Source organism: Coturnix japonica, chromosome 13, assembly GCF_054131305.1.
Source record: "Coturnix japonica strain WE chromosome 13, WE-NBRP24, whole genome shotgun sequence".
NCBI lineage: Eukaryota > Metazoa > Chordata > Aves > Galliformes > Phasianidae > Coturnix > Coturnix japonica.
The window spans coordinates 3,276,928-3,293,140 of NC_140675.1; the positions used below are offsets into that span (position 1 = coordinate 3,276,928).

Consider the following 16,213-nt stretch of genomic DNA (forward strand, 5'->3'; position numbering starts at 1 on the left):
ACAGCCATAATCAGGCAAGGATGCATTACAGAGAAGAGATGGGAAATCCAACAGTTCAATACTATCTAGGATTGTGATGGTGCATCAATGAAGTATAGGAGAAGAGCAAGCACAGTTCCAAATGATCTACAAATCCTTCTTGTATATTATTGGATTTGCCATCCACTCACTGACCATTTTAACTGCTCACTGTATGGAAGATGAATAGATTGCACCTGGACAAAGGGCCATGGTAGTGATTAAACATTCTGCTTCTGATTAATATCACAGTAAGGTATATTTACCATCTGGGGAGGAGAGAAATTTATCTCTGTTCAAGAAACATAAGAAATGATAAAGAAACACAAGAGATGAATAATATCTGAGTCAGCAGAAAACACTTAATGACTTTGCAAGGGTCTGCCTCAGTATGTAAGAAACACCTCCCAAACAAAGGGCTACAACTGCTGCAGTGTTTGCAAAACACTCAAAGGCACAAATGCAAAAAGAGAATGAACAGAAGTGCCATCCGTTCAAAACATGAGGAAAAAGGGGAAAACACCCTTAACAAGGTAATGCTTTCTGAAACCTGCTCTTAGTGAGCAGTCACTTCTCATCCTCTTTGTGGTCATGAAAAATGTGAAGTTACCTGGGCAGCACTGACTTAAAACCCAATTGTTTCATAGCAAATGAGGCATGAAACTTATTATCAAAAAACATGATGTCTGAAGTACATGCTGTCATTTTGTTTTCCCAGAAGACAGCTTCCGAATGCCTGAACTGACTGCAAGACATGGCTGGAAATACAAGAATTAGTGGCTCTTCTTGAGCAAAAGCAGAGTTGTGAGGCCAACATCTACAGCACTGTATCTTTGTGAGATAAGAGAGTAAAATGCCTCTACAATCAACTGATACATTACCTTGTTTTTCAGAAGATGGCTGCAAAATGCAGTTAACCCTCCACATATTTGACATTTGACTTGGCAGAATGGTCCTTAAAACTGGCCTGCTGGTAGAGGAATAGCCTTTTGATGCAGAAAAACACCTATAAAAAGTTTCTGAAAAGAAAAACCCACAAACTACTAAGTTCTTTAGTAGGTCTTGTGCAATATGAGGGTGACGGCACCTAAACAAGTGTGAGAGTAAAGGAGAAATGCCCCAGGGGCACAGGATGCTAACTAAAAGCTGGCTGATACCTTGAACAATTTAACCACTAGACAGGCAGTTATGAGAATTGTATTAGGATGATCAAGAGTTTGTTCCATCCCCAGATGCATCTATGCTTCTGAAGTTTGCAGGATGTTCTCTGGATGATATTCTTTTTGGAAACATTTAAAGAATCACTTGTTTTTGTCTTCAACTAATAATCATGGGAAGCAATATATTAGGTACCAACAACCTTTGGAGTACTGGTTCCAGGACTCTGCTAGCACATCATTTACATACCATTTAAACAGAGCTAAAACAAAAGTCCCCTTACTAGACCTTCCCCAGTTTTAGAAAGGTACAGCATTGAGTAGAGCATTGAGTAGGAAGTAAATAGGAGGTTTTTGTGGAGAGAGAATATCTGAGTAAGGAACTTGCAGTGTACTGTAGAGATTTCAGAGTTAAACTATTTCCACACAGTCAAGCACTTTCAGGTAATCCAGAATCCTATGATCTCACTGCATCTCATGGCAATAATCTCAGTAGTTACCTGTTGGTCTTTAAGACAGCTGCCCTTAGAGAACCAGAGATGAAGAGTTGTTATGTGAATTTCATGTTCTCCAAGGATTTCCAGGTTCTGGGGGAAATACTCTACTGTTCTATTAGTAATGTAGCCCCAGAGACAAAAATTCAACTCCCTTTTTGCTTATTTTCAGATATAGCTACTTTGTTACCCTGCCTCTGCTGGGAACTTACTACACAGTTAATGCTCCTGAATGACTTCATATACTGTATGTGCTAGACTGAGGTCAAGAAGGAATTCTTGCCTGTGTTCCAAAATACATTTTGTTAGGACCACTAAAGGTTTAGCACACCTTTCTTCGGCTCACTGGAGACTGTACACTGAACACTATGAAATCAGGTGGGAGAAATCCCCCATTCACACAAGATGCCTCCATTAGACCAGTCATTTCCCCAGTAGCTATTACCTTGCTTCGATCTACCGCTCACTGACTCTGACAGAGCAAATAGTTTATTCTAGAGAAGTAGCCAGTGTCCAGCCTGCTCCTTCATCCTCCTCACAGCAGTAGCGGAAAAGTAAGGCTGCAAAATGCCCTGAGCAGAGAGAGCTCTAAGAGGAAAATTAAAAGACACATCCAGTTATAAACGTTGACAGGTGAAAATGTTCGCTGTTGGAGGGAGATGCTGAGATGCCAAGTCAATGCCACGCACACCAGACACCATGACAAAAAAAAAGACACAAACGCAGAACATGAACCATAGGAGTTTCGTAACATAAAAGACCTCTGGCTTGTGATCTATGTACCTTTGCCATGAGACATATCACCTGGAAGTCAGATCTGTCCAGTACTGGATTAACTTCTCTTTCCATGGCTTGACCTGTCACCCGGAGTACTATAGAGACGGGCACTCAGAAATGCACATTTAGAAAATTAGATAGATGTATTGAACATAAGCACTGTGCAATTAATCTCACTGATCACAGCTGGAGTGGTCAGAGCAATTTCAGCATGTTTTCTGCAAAATAGAACCTTATCAACTAAATAAAGATCGTATTTTCATCAAGGTCGAGTGACAGTCATCGTTTTCTTCTGACACTGTTAATCCTGCTCTGATAGGAAACATCCATATGTGTATCTTTCTCTAGGTGAGAAAGTCAGTCAAGACAGTCTTCTGCAACACGCTCTACCAAAAACAAACTTAAGCTGCAGTCAGACCCATTGGCTCCCACTTAAACACCCACTATTCATTACACAGTACAGAGGTCTGGAAAAGGGATTGCCTGCAAGGTGTTTAAACCACCTCTGCTCACAGTGTAAAGCACACAAGAAAGACATCCCACAGTGTAACCATTTAGGTCGCTCCTGTGTAGCACCTGCAGGCCCCGAGTTCAACTCTGCTTTGGCAAAGGTACAAAAATAATTTGGGTTATTTCCATCCTCACAAGAGGAAAGCATAGAAAGTGTTCAAGTGTTTTTTGTGGTAACTACAGAAGACAACAGCACTGGTTCTAAGCTATAAACACTTCCTGCTCCTTAAACCATGAAAGACAGCTCTAGTCTTGGCAAAAGTAGACTATAATTACCATTGATGTAGTGACACACCACCAGTAAGCAGAAAGACTCTGCTGAGCTCCCTGTGCTACCTAAATGGAGAAAGACTGGATTTCATCTTTACAGAGTAAGATTAGACCGAGTGGAACCCCACACTGCAACCTCCAGTTCTGATGGATAATCAGTTTTTTATTTCATAGTCTATGCATTATTTTATTTCAAAGTCTGAGCTGGGGGAGAGGCCTGGATACAGCTGCTCTCCTGCCCATAGCAGTGTGCTCTCTTTATTCTGCATTCTTCCTTTGGTTGCTTTAGGCCTCTTATTCCCTCTAAAATCAAATTATGCAGTTCTCTTGGCGAGACTCAAAGAAACCCAGAAGCAAAATATTAATTTTCTGAATCAGAATCAATAAGCTGCACAATCCTTTTCAATGAATTATTTATCATAAAATAGAATACACTTACAAGCCAAGCCCCTTGGTCCCCACATCTCCCTTTTCCTGATCTTTTGCAAAAAGCTCCTGTAATATGGCAAATCTTTAGACAGGAGCAAACAATGTAATGTTTACTTGTACTACAAATGCCAACTAATTGCACCTAACCCATCAGAACTCCATAAATCTGCAATTCCACCCACTGGAGTGAAAATGAACAAGTAACCATCACACTGCCTTCAGCAGTGACATCCCATCCCCAGATGACACAGAACCTTGAAGGGACAGAGCGCTTTGCTTTTGACCACCACAAACAGATATGGAATGGCATGGGAGCTGTACAAGGTAAGGGATTTTTCTTTAATTCTTAACTTCTTTAAAAGTATTTGTCATTAGAGAGCTGCTATATTGGTAAAGGTTCATCGCCCACACAACATCAGGAAAAATGAAATGAATGCTCACTAACATGAAACCAACCAAAGAAAAAGGTAATGGAAAACCACACAAATGAGAGAAAGTGCTCATGGAGTTGGTATGACCAACTTATTTTCAGTGTCTGGGACAAGTCAGAGTTCAATATTTTCCTTCCCTGAAGTTACTTTCATGCAAAAACTCCTCCAGCTCTAATTCAGAATTGGAAAATCTGATTTATATCTCAAATTCATCCACCTGGCCAGGCTTCAGTAGCTCTCTCTAATGAGACACCAACGATTTCTCGGATGGCTGTCCCCAGTACTGAAACCATTTAGGATACATGTTAATTGCTTCATTTATGTGTTCATATGTACAAGTGAGCACAGCTATACAAAAGGAATGTCTCTATATTTTAGTTCTCTTTTTTTCATTGTTCCCCATAAACATTAAAAACCACGAACAAGCTTGTAAGAATGGTTTCAGGCATGAGGAACAGGTGGTGCGAATGTCAGTTAAGTATTCCTGCAGGGGGAAGACTGGAAGTTTGCTGTAAATTATGGGGGCATTTCTGCAACAGAAAAAATTGGCTTTTCATTGATGAAGCTGGAAGCACTCTTTGATAACAAACCCACTGGGAACTTCAAATCATATCACATCACTCAGTTATTTTTTCCTCCATTTGTCTTGGAAAAACAATATTGCAAGAGTAAGTGCTTGCATGTAGAACTAGGAATAGCATGGTTTAGAAAGAGCACATACATTTCTGCTTCATCACAGCTGAAGCATCCCATATTCTGACCTTTACCCAGGCCAAATTCCCCACATATGAGGCAACCTCACTTGCATACATCCCATTGAACACAGGAAGCTAAGAAATGAATTTTGCAATTAGGAAAAAACACCTCCCATATGGTTGTTTGGATAATGACTTCATCACACGCACCAAAAATCACAAACCTATGCTTCATATGTCTGTAGGATACAATGCTGTGAGGAAAAGAGGAATGACTGTGCGAATCCTTGCAGAATCAGGCATACTGTTTCTAAATCATACCATCAAAGTCCTTCACCTAGAGAACATCTTCCCTGTAGGAGATTGACTCCACAGAGGAGATCTGAGGTGGACAGAGTATCACCTGAAACTTCAGTTTCCTGTTGATGAATTCACTGAGACAGTGCCATCCATATGCTCAAGTAATATTTTGAGAGGAAAATGAAATTTGTAAGGAAACTGTCACTGACCTTTGTGCCCGGTCTGTTATTGTTATCTCTTCCTCCAGATCTAGGAGTAGCGCTGCCTGAGCCATCACCTTCTTGCTGCAGGGCAAGGATTTGAGGTGCAGAATGAGCAGAGCAAGGCAAAACTTGCTTCCCATCTCCTCCAGCTCTTGAGTTCCCAGCTGCAGGCCCTGGTGTAAAAAAGGAGGAAGTTTCATTGCTGAGTGTACAAAGCGCAGGTGTTGGGAGACTGTTTTTCAGAAGGACAGCTCTTAGTATTACAGTATCACCTCATTCAGGTTCCCATACAGTCAATCATGAATTCAATGATAGCATTTGTTCTACAGGATCTATTCTAAAATAGCTTCTATTTTACAGAGGCAACAGAGGCAAGTAGTGTAACTGCTCTGGTTACTTACACTGAAGTTGTCACTGTACAAATTAGACTCATACCCCAAGAGGATCTGACTAAATACACTCTTACAAATCATTAGGTCTCATCTTTTTTCTCTCTCTAGAAGCGTCATCTCCCTAAGCAATGGGAAACAAATAGGTTTTATGACTGTAAATACTGGACAGTGGCAGAGATTAGAGAAAAAACAGTGAAGAGGGGAAGGACGGAACATCTTTAACAAGTTATGAATTGCTTTTTAAGAAAATCAATTACAAAGTAATTGCAAAATAACAAATAACTCTGAGGAATTTCTCAGTGTATTAAAAGCCTATGTCTCTAGTAGGGACGTGCAGGCAAAGAAATGCAAAAACAGGACTGGGATTATCAACATCACCTTTCCAAGAGGACTCCTTCAAGCTGTGGATCCTCACACGGAAGAGCCCTGACTTTGAATTGTCTGTGCATGCTTTTTCACTACTTAAAAAAATAAAGACCCAACAAAAAAGTAACACATCAAGGGCCTACATAGGAGTAATCCGGTGTAATTACTGGTAGTTTCTCACAAGCAGTGAGATGGCAAGAGACCAAAAAAAACCTCCAAAACCACAAAAGAGTCACCGAAAATAACCCAAAGAAACTGCAAAATCCCTCATCTTTGGCATTTAGTGATCACATCATGTGTTACTCCTTAATGCTATCACACCAGGGGTTGAATCAATTGCTGAACAATTGCAGCCTTTGTCAGTATCAGCCCCGTGTGCTTTTGAAGCACAAACCATTTCTGCAGCCAACCTTCTGACAAGAACTCCAATCCCATTTCCAAGACTGTTTCCTTAGCAACTGCCATAAGTCCGTGCTCACAGCCCTGGCACCAGCCACAAGCACAGTGTGTGCTCCACACCAGCATGGCCTGCTCTTGACCCTTCACTCGGTGTTTGTTACTGCACATCTTACAGGTAACAGAGCCCATATATTATATATATTATATATTATATATATATAATATACCAGTAACTGATAACAGGGGGCTGAGCTCCAGTCTCCTGTTTCTTAGTAGTTAGTTTTGTTTTGCCTTCTTTAATTTGTTTATGTTTCCTATGTAAGGTTGCACTTATAATTTCTCTAGGATCTTCTGCACAGCTGAGAGAAATTGGGAGCCAACAGCATGGAGGTGGATGGAAAAAAGAGGCTTCCCAAGTGACCATCTACAGCTCCCTTGTAATGCTTTTTTTTGGTTCATGTTTGTTAGAGGCCACAAAATGTCTTACAAGGCGAATGCCTTCACTTCAACTCCAGCAAGTCCAGCATGTACAAATAAAATCTAACATTAAAGCAGCCCTATCTGATAACAAACACATTTTCCTATAGTAACCACATTGAAATTCTGCTTGTTTTCTCAAACTATATGAATAAATATGAATAGGTAATTATAATAATGAATAATGAACAAATAATGCATTATTTTGAGCTTGTACATATACTGAGTGGTTGGACAGCTAGATAAGCAGAGGACGTGCCTAGAAGAGCACACAAACAATATGAGAAAACAGAGCCTCCCTGCCAGGCTTAGACAAAGGACTCTGGAGATCTGACTTCTGCTCTCAGAAAGTCTCTTAAATATCTTTAAAGCAGTCAGCAAATCTCTAACACCATTTCTTCTCCCATCCTAATCACTGCAAGCTTTGCTAAGTAAGAGCCAGGTGCAATGAACTATAGTAATTATTAATAATGGGAAGAAAATAGATGAAGAGGCTTAGAGGAACCAATGGTCATTAATACAAAACAACGAGGGCCTAGCAGCTCTACATAGATTCCTCACTTCCATTATTTTACTTCAGAAGACATTTTAGTGTGGCAGTTACAATTGGCAGGTGGAAATGGTGACATTTCTGAGCAAAAATAAGTCACTTCCACAGCAAAGGAATTATTCTCTCAGGGGTAAAAAATACAAGGAACATCTTGGGGCTTTCCCTGGGGTGTATCTTAGGGTCCTGTTTCCAGGATCCAGGCAGCACACTAAATACCTATCAATCCAGGAGATGCGAATAGTGACAGTGCTAAAACTCAGCCTGTGGGCTTACAATTCCTCAGGGTTTTATTCAGGATATGAAGAGGCCTTAGGAAACTATGAACAGAGAAATAATAATAATAAAAGTATAATACACCTGAGAAGCCTCAGACAGTAAGTGCTCATGCTCTGAAGTTAGCTGCTTTATGATGGACCCATATTGCTTCGAGAACAGACAGCTCGGGAATAACAGCTGGAAACCTCAGCTAGAACATTACAAGTTAACACATTTAATTCACTTCAAACACAGGCAGTCTTTTATTTTCCAACTCAGACAATGCTCTCCCTCTTCTTCCTCAGCTCTCAGCAGAGGCAGGAGCTGGAGCTGCATTGGTGACTACCATTAAAGTGAAGATGCTGACAGAACTGATGCATCAAACTAACAGCATTAATGATATCTGCCAGCAGTGCCAAGAGCTGGTGCTCTGGGTAGAAACCAGCCCCTCCTGTCTTGCTTGAAATTCTTGAAATTCTACAAGAGATAAAGAAAGAGAAGTGGTGAACTTTTGATTTTGGTTAAGAAGCTCCACAGCAGTCAAGCTGGATTGTTTCTACTCACAGTGACAATATATAACCCGTTTGCCACTACCATGCAGGAGGAAGCTGTTCTACCTGCCATCAGGTCCTCTGCAATGTCCTGAACTCTCAGAGACCCTATCTTTCCCCATCACAATCCTACATGGCTCCATCCTCCTCTGGAGGCATCTGTATGAGAAGCGGAGTGCAGTGCAGTCTTCCAAGCCAGCAAAATCTAAGCAAAGTCTGAATCAGAAAACTGTACCAGAAAGCTGCAGACAAGATCATCAGTCTTAATTAGTTTAGCCTCATGGATATGCTAACAAAGGTATTCTTCTTTGATGATCAGCTCATATCTTTGCATAGTTTCTGCTTTTCATAACATGAAAGTGCCAGTCTGGATCAGCATTGGCTCAATACACACATTGCTGCGCAATACAAATATGCCCACTGGTCCCCTGGGCCCCCTCATGCATGTCTTTTGAAGACATAATGTTAAAGGATAACAGGTTTATAGTTTCCTGGCTGTTATAAAGAATAATGGAACTAGACATTATTTGCTAATCTCTTCTCATTTTTTCATACCACAGCAGACAGTATGGTAAGAGACATCACCATGCTCTAATATCTGGATGTATCTGTATATATGATTTGGTGGGAAGAAACATTCCAGAGGAACTCAACATGGCTAATCAGATGAATTAAATGAACACAACCTATTAGCTCTTGGCCTAGTTAAACCAGTACATTTGTTCTCTGCCCAAACTGTTTTTATCATAACAGGGCAGTGAGGTGTTCATCTGCATCTCCTAAATGACACTGTGTCACAGTAATAGGAAACACGGAAGGAGGGGGAAAAATAAGAAAGCTATTCCGTGATTTATCATTTGGCCAAGATAATGGCAATAAAAATTCTCCTAATGAAAGTTGATGAAATTATACCGGAAAAAGAGTTCATTCGCATTCAGCACTGATGCATCAACTATATATTCACAACTAAATGCTTCCAACGTCTCTCAATTTACCTAAAAACACATCACAGGCTAAGAGACAATGTAATGGGAAAACTTCGTTATTCATTACTCATATGCTTTAAACAACCCCACAAGCCAAAGGCAGCGATAGTTTCATAACACAGATATTGTTGAAGGTGGAAGGACTCCAGAAGTTAAATTAGAATTTTCTCTCTCCACCAGGGTAACAAGAGCTGCAGTTAAACTGGAGTTGAAAGATATTAATAAACACAAGTAGACAACAGATTTCAGAGCCATCATTTTTCTCTTGCGTTCAGAGAAAAGGGATCTTTGGCACACAGTACGGTCACTTTTGGGCACTGTTCAATCCTTGAGGCAATATTTTTCCCTGCAAACTTACTTCCAGTCAACACATACACACACACATGCAGAGTATACTCTGCATCTCAACAGCTTTACACATGCACAATGGTTATGCCCTAAGGCTGGGTATAAATAAATTGGCAGTCTGGTTTCCCACTAATTCCATCAGTGAGCTCTCCATTGGAATACTAATAGAAACTACTTCGAGGCTGCACAGGACAAACCACACAGCTGAATGAAACATTTGGTGCCTGCAGATGAAATTTTAGCCTGGGCCAGCCCCAAAAGATAGTGTCCTTTAAACCCCTGTGAAAGAAAACATGCTGATGCACAATGGGGAACCAGCTATTGAGATGAGGACAGTAGGGAACAAGCCAGTTTTTCTCATGGCCCAGAGATCCCTAAGCAGTAGGTATGACATTCTAAACAGACAAAGTTTAGGGGATAGAAATTTGGGCCAAAAGATTTCAAAGGGATTAAGCAAGCAGAAAAGGCTGAAGATGGAGAAAAAAAATTGGGTAGCTTGAATTTCTAGAAAGATGAGAGGGGTTGAGTTAAAGACAGAAGATAAAAGGACTGGAGAGATAAAAGGATGAGAAAGAGGGAGGGGTGGTTGAGGTCAGTGGATGCTGATGTGGAGGAATGATAACAAGAGGAAAACTAATGGAAACCTCAATCCCCATCTCACTGTTGGAGAGGTGTGCTTCGTTATGAATGCCCATCCTCGCTTTCCTCAGTACTTTGGCTACTAGGTGAGGAAACAAGGCCCAGCTTGCTGTCAACCCTCCCTGAAAATCTGCTGAATTTAGCTGATGCTCTGATTCAGCTGGGACTGAGCAAACTTCTTTGTTTCGTCACAAGATGGGTTATTGATTTGTCATTCAAACGGACTCTTTCCCTGGCTAAAGATGCTACAGGCTAGATTGTTCAAGGGATGGAGGAAAGCAGATCAGAGAGCAGAAAGAGGCCTGAAAGGCCTGTTTGTAAGAGAACTGAGGATTTAGCAAATGGTAAAACTGGTTGTCAAGTTCTACTTATTCAGATAGCATAGATAGCCAACCAAAGTAAGCATAAAGATGGGGATATATTCTCATCACCCTCCCCCAGAGACTGCACACTCACACAGAGCAGTAGTGGTTGGGTATGGAATGCTTCCATACTTGCTGGATGCTGGTGCACCTCTTTCGCATTGCTTCCTGAGATGGAAGGTAGTACATGGTACCAGAAGGTCCAGTTTTGCCAGATCACTTCTTGGGTATCACTGGGACCAATGCATACATTTATGTGGGGCATAACTGTGAAAAGTGGCTGAATCAGGAATAAAAGATGGACAAAAATAGAAAGCAAAACCAACGTAGATGATCCATAAAGAAGGTCCAGAGGGCAAAGAACAAAAGTAGTGGGAATTGTCAGTATGTTTTTGTTGTTGTCATTGTTTGTTTGTCAGGAAAAACAACAACAACAACAAAACAGAAAATAAATAGAAAAAATAAGTGCTAATTCTTGAAAGAAAACAAATAGTGCTCCAGATAATTAACTCTCCTACTTGGCAGACAAGAAGAAGAAATGGGGAAACTGGTCAAGGTCATACAGTGATTCTGGGGCAGTGTAAGAAAAGAAAACTACTTTACACTGGTGACAACCAAGTGCTTTGTTCAAGAACATTTCTGTCTTTAATGCAGGTTCCAGTACTGGCAACAGGTTAACTGCTGTTACCCCATCTGACTGTGCCTTCAACATTCATCTGTAGTCTACCCACGGCTTTCTCTCACTCGTACACCTTCTGCTGTGTGAACTCTATGGAACCTGGAACAAGTCACAGCCAGGTTATAGCCTGAGGTGCCTGAAGATTAAATGTGAGGTGGAGCTCTAAGTACATCTGAGAGTCTGTGTCAAATGAATTAGCTCATAAAAGCAGTCTGGGAAAGCAAGAAGTTGAATTTTTGCAAGTCCTAAATTGGCAGTTTAATCCCTGGATCACTTTTCCTCCCTCTCTACTTCCACTTCTCTGCTTGTATGAATAACTTCAGCATACAGAAAAGTGAGCAGACTCCAGGCCCACCCAAGCATTTTCAGCTATGAGTTTAACTCATTTGGCCATATTTCACCGTGGGAGTTAAATAACTTCCTAATCCTGGCTGGTGATCACCACATGCTTGGCAACAAAAGGATTTATGATGTTTATTCTGGCTAACGTAAATACAGATGCTATTCAGAAAGCGTCTAACCTGTTTTGAACATTCTTAGTACAGTATTTGTCTCCACAATGTCATTCACTATCAGGTTCTCCTGGTTAATTATGTGTTATATAAAGAACCAATTGTATCTTTTCATGAAATGCCCTCCATATTGTTCTATGTTACACAACACCTTGTTATTTTTCTGTGTGGCTTTAAAGCAGAGCAAGTATTTATAGTTACTGGGAAATTACAAAGTAGATTTTATTTTGAAATTCACTATACTATAATCTGCAATATAGAAAGCTTTGAAGCCTTTCCCTCTTACTCTGATAAAACATATGCCATTCTGCCCATCCCAGAGGTGATGAAAATATGTATTGACCAAAATGACACAGCAACACTAGTACGCTTTTCTTCCCCATACAAAATAAGACCCCATGATGGATCATGGTATCACTTTTGCACCAACATAATGATTTAGGCACTAGAGTGCATTTAGAAAGAAGCCAGCACAGCATGACCCAGACATCACAGCATGCTCCAGCCTGATAGCTGTCTGCCCCACAGGATCTCTGGTGCTCTGTTCCCATGCTAGCACATTACAGACACAAGCAGACCGGCAAAGCTGCATGTTGGCCTGATAGCAACGTTACATGGAGTGGAATTTAATGGGGTGGCGAGTTTGCTTCCTGCTATGCTGCCACCAAATATCCACATCACTGTGAAGCCTCTCCCCAGCACAGTGCTGAGTGTTACTGCTGAGCTCTCTGCACTCTTTCCCTTTCTCTCTCAATAGCTCAAGTATCACTAATACTCTCCCATATCGAATCTGCCTTCCAGGCCACTGTGTGCTTCCTCTAGCCCCCCCTTTCATTATCTCTTTTGCCTTACAAAGAAAATAACTCATAACAGACAAAGCAGTCCAAAGGAGGTACTACCATTCACGTCTATAGGGATATTATAGCATCTTCCAAGCCTACATTTTCTCACATACACAAGCATCTTACTCACTTTCTTCTTTATTGTTGCTGCTGCACATGGCACAGATATCTTTATTGAGCTGTCTTTCTAATCGCTACTTATGTTTTCCTGAACAGTCAGAGCTAATTCAGAACCCAACCATGTGTTTGAATGCTTTAAACTATTCCTTCAAACATGCTTTACCCCGCCACCGTCTGTATTTTATCTTCCATTCCCGTAACCACAGTCTTGCTGTCCTCCTTCCTACTGTATAATTCATATCAGCTGCAAACAGTAAATCTTAGCATTTTACTGTTCTCCTCATTTCTCAGTCATTAAAGAAATACAGACCAAAACAGAGTGGTAGCTGGAGTCACCTTACTATCCATTTCTTCCCACCCCAGTGATGATTAATACATCCCACCTATTTTTCCAGACTTTTAAGTAGATTTTCACTATACAAATGACCCTTTTGTGCCTCACCCCAAAACTCCAATCCCTTTGGGATTTCTTTTGGGTGAGGGAAACTCTCTTCTCCTTAGTTCTGACTTAACTAGGATGTCCACCAATGCTGCTCACTTAAATATGAGTCTTAACAAATGACAAACTTTGTATACTGCATCTCCCTTCACTCATGCCATCAAGGCAATTAACTCAGTCACTGTGCTTCCCTGCCCTTGTGTTTCTCGTAGGTTTTTTCTTTTTTTGGTGGTTCTCAACCTCTGGAGTAAATTTTAAAACATAAGGAATCAGAATGAGCACATTGTTTAGCATGTTTGAGATGTCTGCTATCTACCCCACTGGCCATTATTAATGATTTTACCAGTTTGAATCTTCAGTTCCTTTGTTCCCTTATAACTCTTACAGCAATAAAACCTGAGGTTTACCTGATTCTGTGTGTTGTAGCCTTGGTTGAATATAAAATAACACCGACAGATAACGTGCAGACATTGTCTTCCTGCATAAAACAGCCAGAGTGGTCCCACAGCATTCTGCTCTGTGCCTGTCCTGGCTGCCTACCAGCTCTGCCAACATGCCTGTGGCCCCAGGACAGCATAAATAGCTCCAGCATGCATCCAAATCTCAGCCTTCACAATTCCTTATTATTCCAGTCCTGAGGGTCCACTGTTTCCTTCCAGAGCCTTTTGATTATGCCTTGGAGCATGCTTCTTTTTTCCAGATCTAAGTCTGTTCTATACTAAATCCCTCATTTCCTCTGACTCCTGCTTCCATTGGCACCAGAGCAAAACTTCTACCCGATGGCAGTCCCCTTGCCTGGGCCACGCCACACGCCAGCTCCTGCAGTTAAATTGCCATGCACATATTCACAGATCAGCCCAAGACCTTCTCTTTGTTGGTCTCCTTAAACATTTACTTTAAACACGTCTTCATAAAGAGACTCATGAGTGAGAGGTAAGGGCACAGAGCCATCTGCAGCTCTGAGCCTTCCTTTCTCGTTTCTCAAATTTCACATATATTGTATGGCTGTCCCCTTACACTGCGCCTTTTCCCCTATATTATGAAGGATTCCTCATGTCAATTTTCTATCTTTTTTCATTTCACAAGTTCTCTTTGGTTATCTTCAGCCAGCTGCCAAAGCTGGTTTCCCCACCTAACACACTTCCAAGTGATCAGTGACAGTAAGCAACTACAATTCCAGAATTCATTGTATTAGCACTTCTAAAGCAACAAAGGAACCATTGATTTCCCAAGCCAAGGATACACAGGAAAGCACAAAAGGCATACGTGCCCAGTTCAGATCAGAGAGGAAAGAGACACACTGTTTGGTGAGGAATCCAGCCTGGTAACTGCTCCCTTTGAAGGTGAAGGATGGGAGTACAAAGAAGGGGCTTGTTGGCTGTGTTCTAATGGGTGTTAGCATAATTATTCTGATACAGGATGCTTCTTGCAGCTTGAATATGTCAGAAAGTTACCTTAACAGACGTATTTTACCAAAAGGCCCAGGGAGAAAGAATGATCTTTTTACAAGAAGGTTGGGTTAGGAGGGACATCCTGTGAAGGGTCTTGGGAATACAGACCACACAACCAGATGCCAGACATCAAGATAAGTTCCTCCAGGTGAAACAGTTGCCACCAGCTGCTAACCAGGATTTATAGGTCTGCGGAGTCCAAAGGCTCACTTTATTGCCAACCCAGATGTCCGCTGGTACAAGTAGTCTGATGGCTGATGGGGTTTTTTTAAACCACTCTTTTGGCTGAGAATACGATTAGTATCAAAAGAAAGGAACCAGCAAACAAAAACAACAGAGATCAAAACTGAATATTCTACATTATTACAGCAGATATGAGCCCCTGTTGCTTGCCCACAAGGAACCTACCAGCAGCATGAGCTCAGACGTTTGGACTTGTTTACCAAGGATGAGTGTCAATTAGACACAAACTTCTTCAAACCACCTATAAGCCTTTACTGCTCTTATAATCCCACCAGCAAAGGCTTACTTTAACTTCTCCACTTACTGTGCTTTTGGAAAGAAAGAGAAAAAGAAATCAGGTGTTTGAAGGCTGTAAGGAACAGACTGAAGAAAGGGAAACAAGATCAGAGAGACAGAAGTAGGGTGAGGGGGAGGCAACTATCTCTATCAAGTGGGATAACTGATGTGACTCACACAAAAGCAGCTTATATTTCCTCTTGTTCTGCAATGAATATTTCCACTTTGTCTTTTTCAGAGGAGACCAGCCAGAAGCAAATGCACAGCAGCTGAGTAATGCCTCAACCTCCAGAGCATCATGCAAAAAGAGAAAGACATGTAGGCCTCAGAAGAATAAACTAAGTTTCTCTGAGTCTTTGGAGACCTACTGACCGTTCACAGTGTGACGCAGGCAAACCTGTATTAACAGAGAAGATGCTGACTCCAGATTATAGGCTTTCAAGACTTCTTATCTTGCAGCTGTACTACCTGAGAAAATTTGCATAAGAACAAGCTGCCTCTTTCTTAGAAGTCTTTTTCAACCTGTTTTTATGATTTCCACTTAAAACGATAATCCTCTGTTTGTGACACTGCAATCATTTCTACTACAATCAAGTGTTCCATCCAGAAGGAGGATTACTGTCTCGGTTTGGGGAAGTAATATGGACCTCAGAAAGAACAAAGCAGCCAGTTTACAAGCAAATGACCTTGATAATAAAGAAAAAAAGAAAACAAGAGCGTGTATGATCAGATCTGCCTCTTCCAAGAGACATCTGATGCACTTCAGGCTCACAAGAACTGGTATTTCCTCAATATGTTCATACAATGGAGCTGGAAAAATTGGCAATGCCTACCTTCACTGTGCCAACCCAACATACACTCAGATTTTTCCTTAGACAACCTACCAACGTTTTAAATGTGAACACTGGAGACACGTATACAATAAACCTAGCACAGTACACAACGCCATGCATTTAGCACCATGTCTTTTGAGGAGGAGCATCGCCTCACATGGTGCCGAGTGTCAAACAACTGTTCTAAATCATTGCCACTGGCAGCTGCT

At 41.2% G+C, this 16,213-nt stretch overlaps 1 protein-coding gene and 1 long non-coding RNA gene across 2 annotated transcripts in view; one reads left to right on the forward strand and one right to left on the reverse strand.

The window, feature by feature from the left end:
- The window catches only part of LOC146758591 (cytosolic carboxypeptidase 4-like), a 245,224-nt gene that overhangs the window by 18,108 nt on the left and 210,903 nt on the right, over positions 1–16,213 (reverse strand). Inside the window, exon 6 of the mRNA XM_085514568.1 lies at positions 5,291–5,457. Coding sequence (XP_085370694.1) covers positions 5,291–5,457 — 167 coding nt within the window. The remainder of the gene's footprint in view (positions 1–5,290; positions 5,458–16,213) is intronic.
- LOC146758592 (uncharacterized) lies at positions 6,123–8,113 on the forward strand. Its single transcript, XR_014934007.1, has 3 exons — positions 6,123–6,616; positions 6,787–6,878; positions 8,029–8,113. It is a non-coding gene; the product is annotated as an uncharacterized LOC146758592 (long non-coding RNA).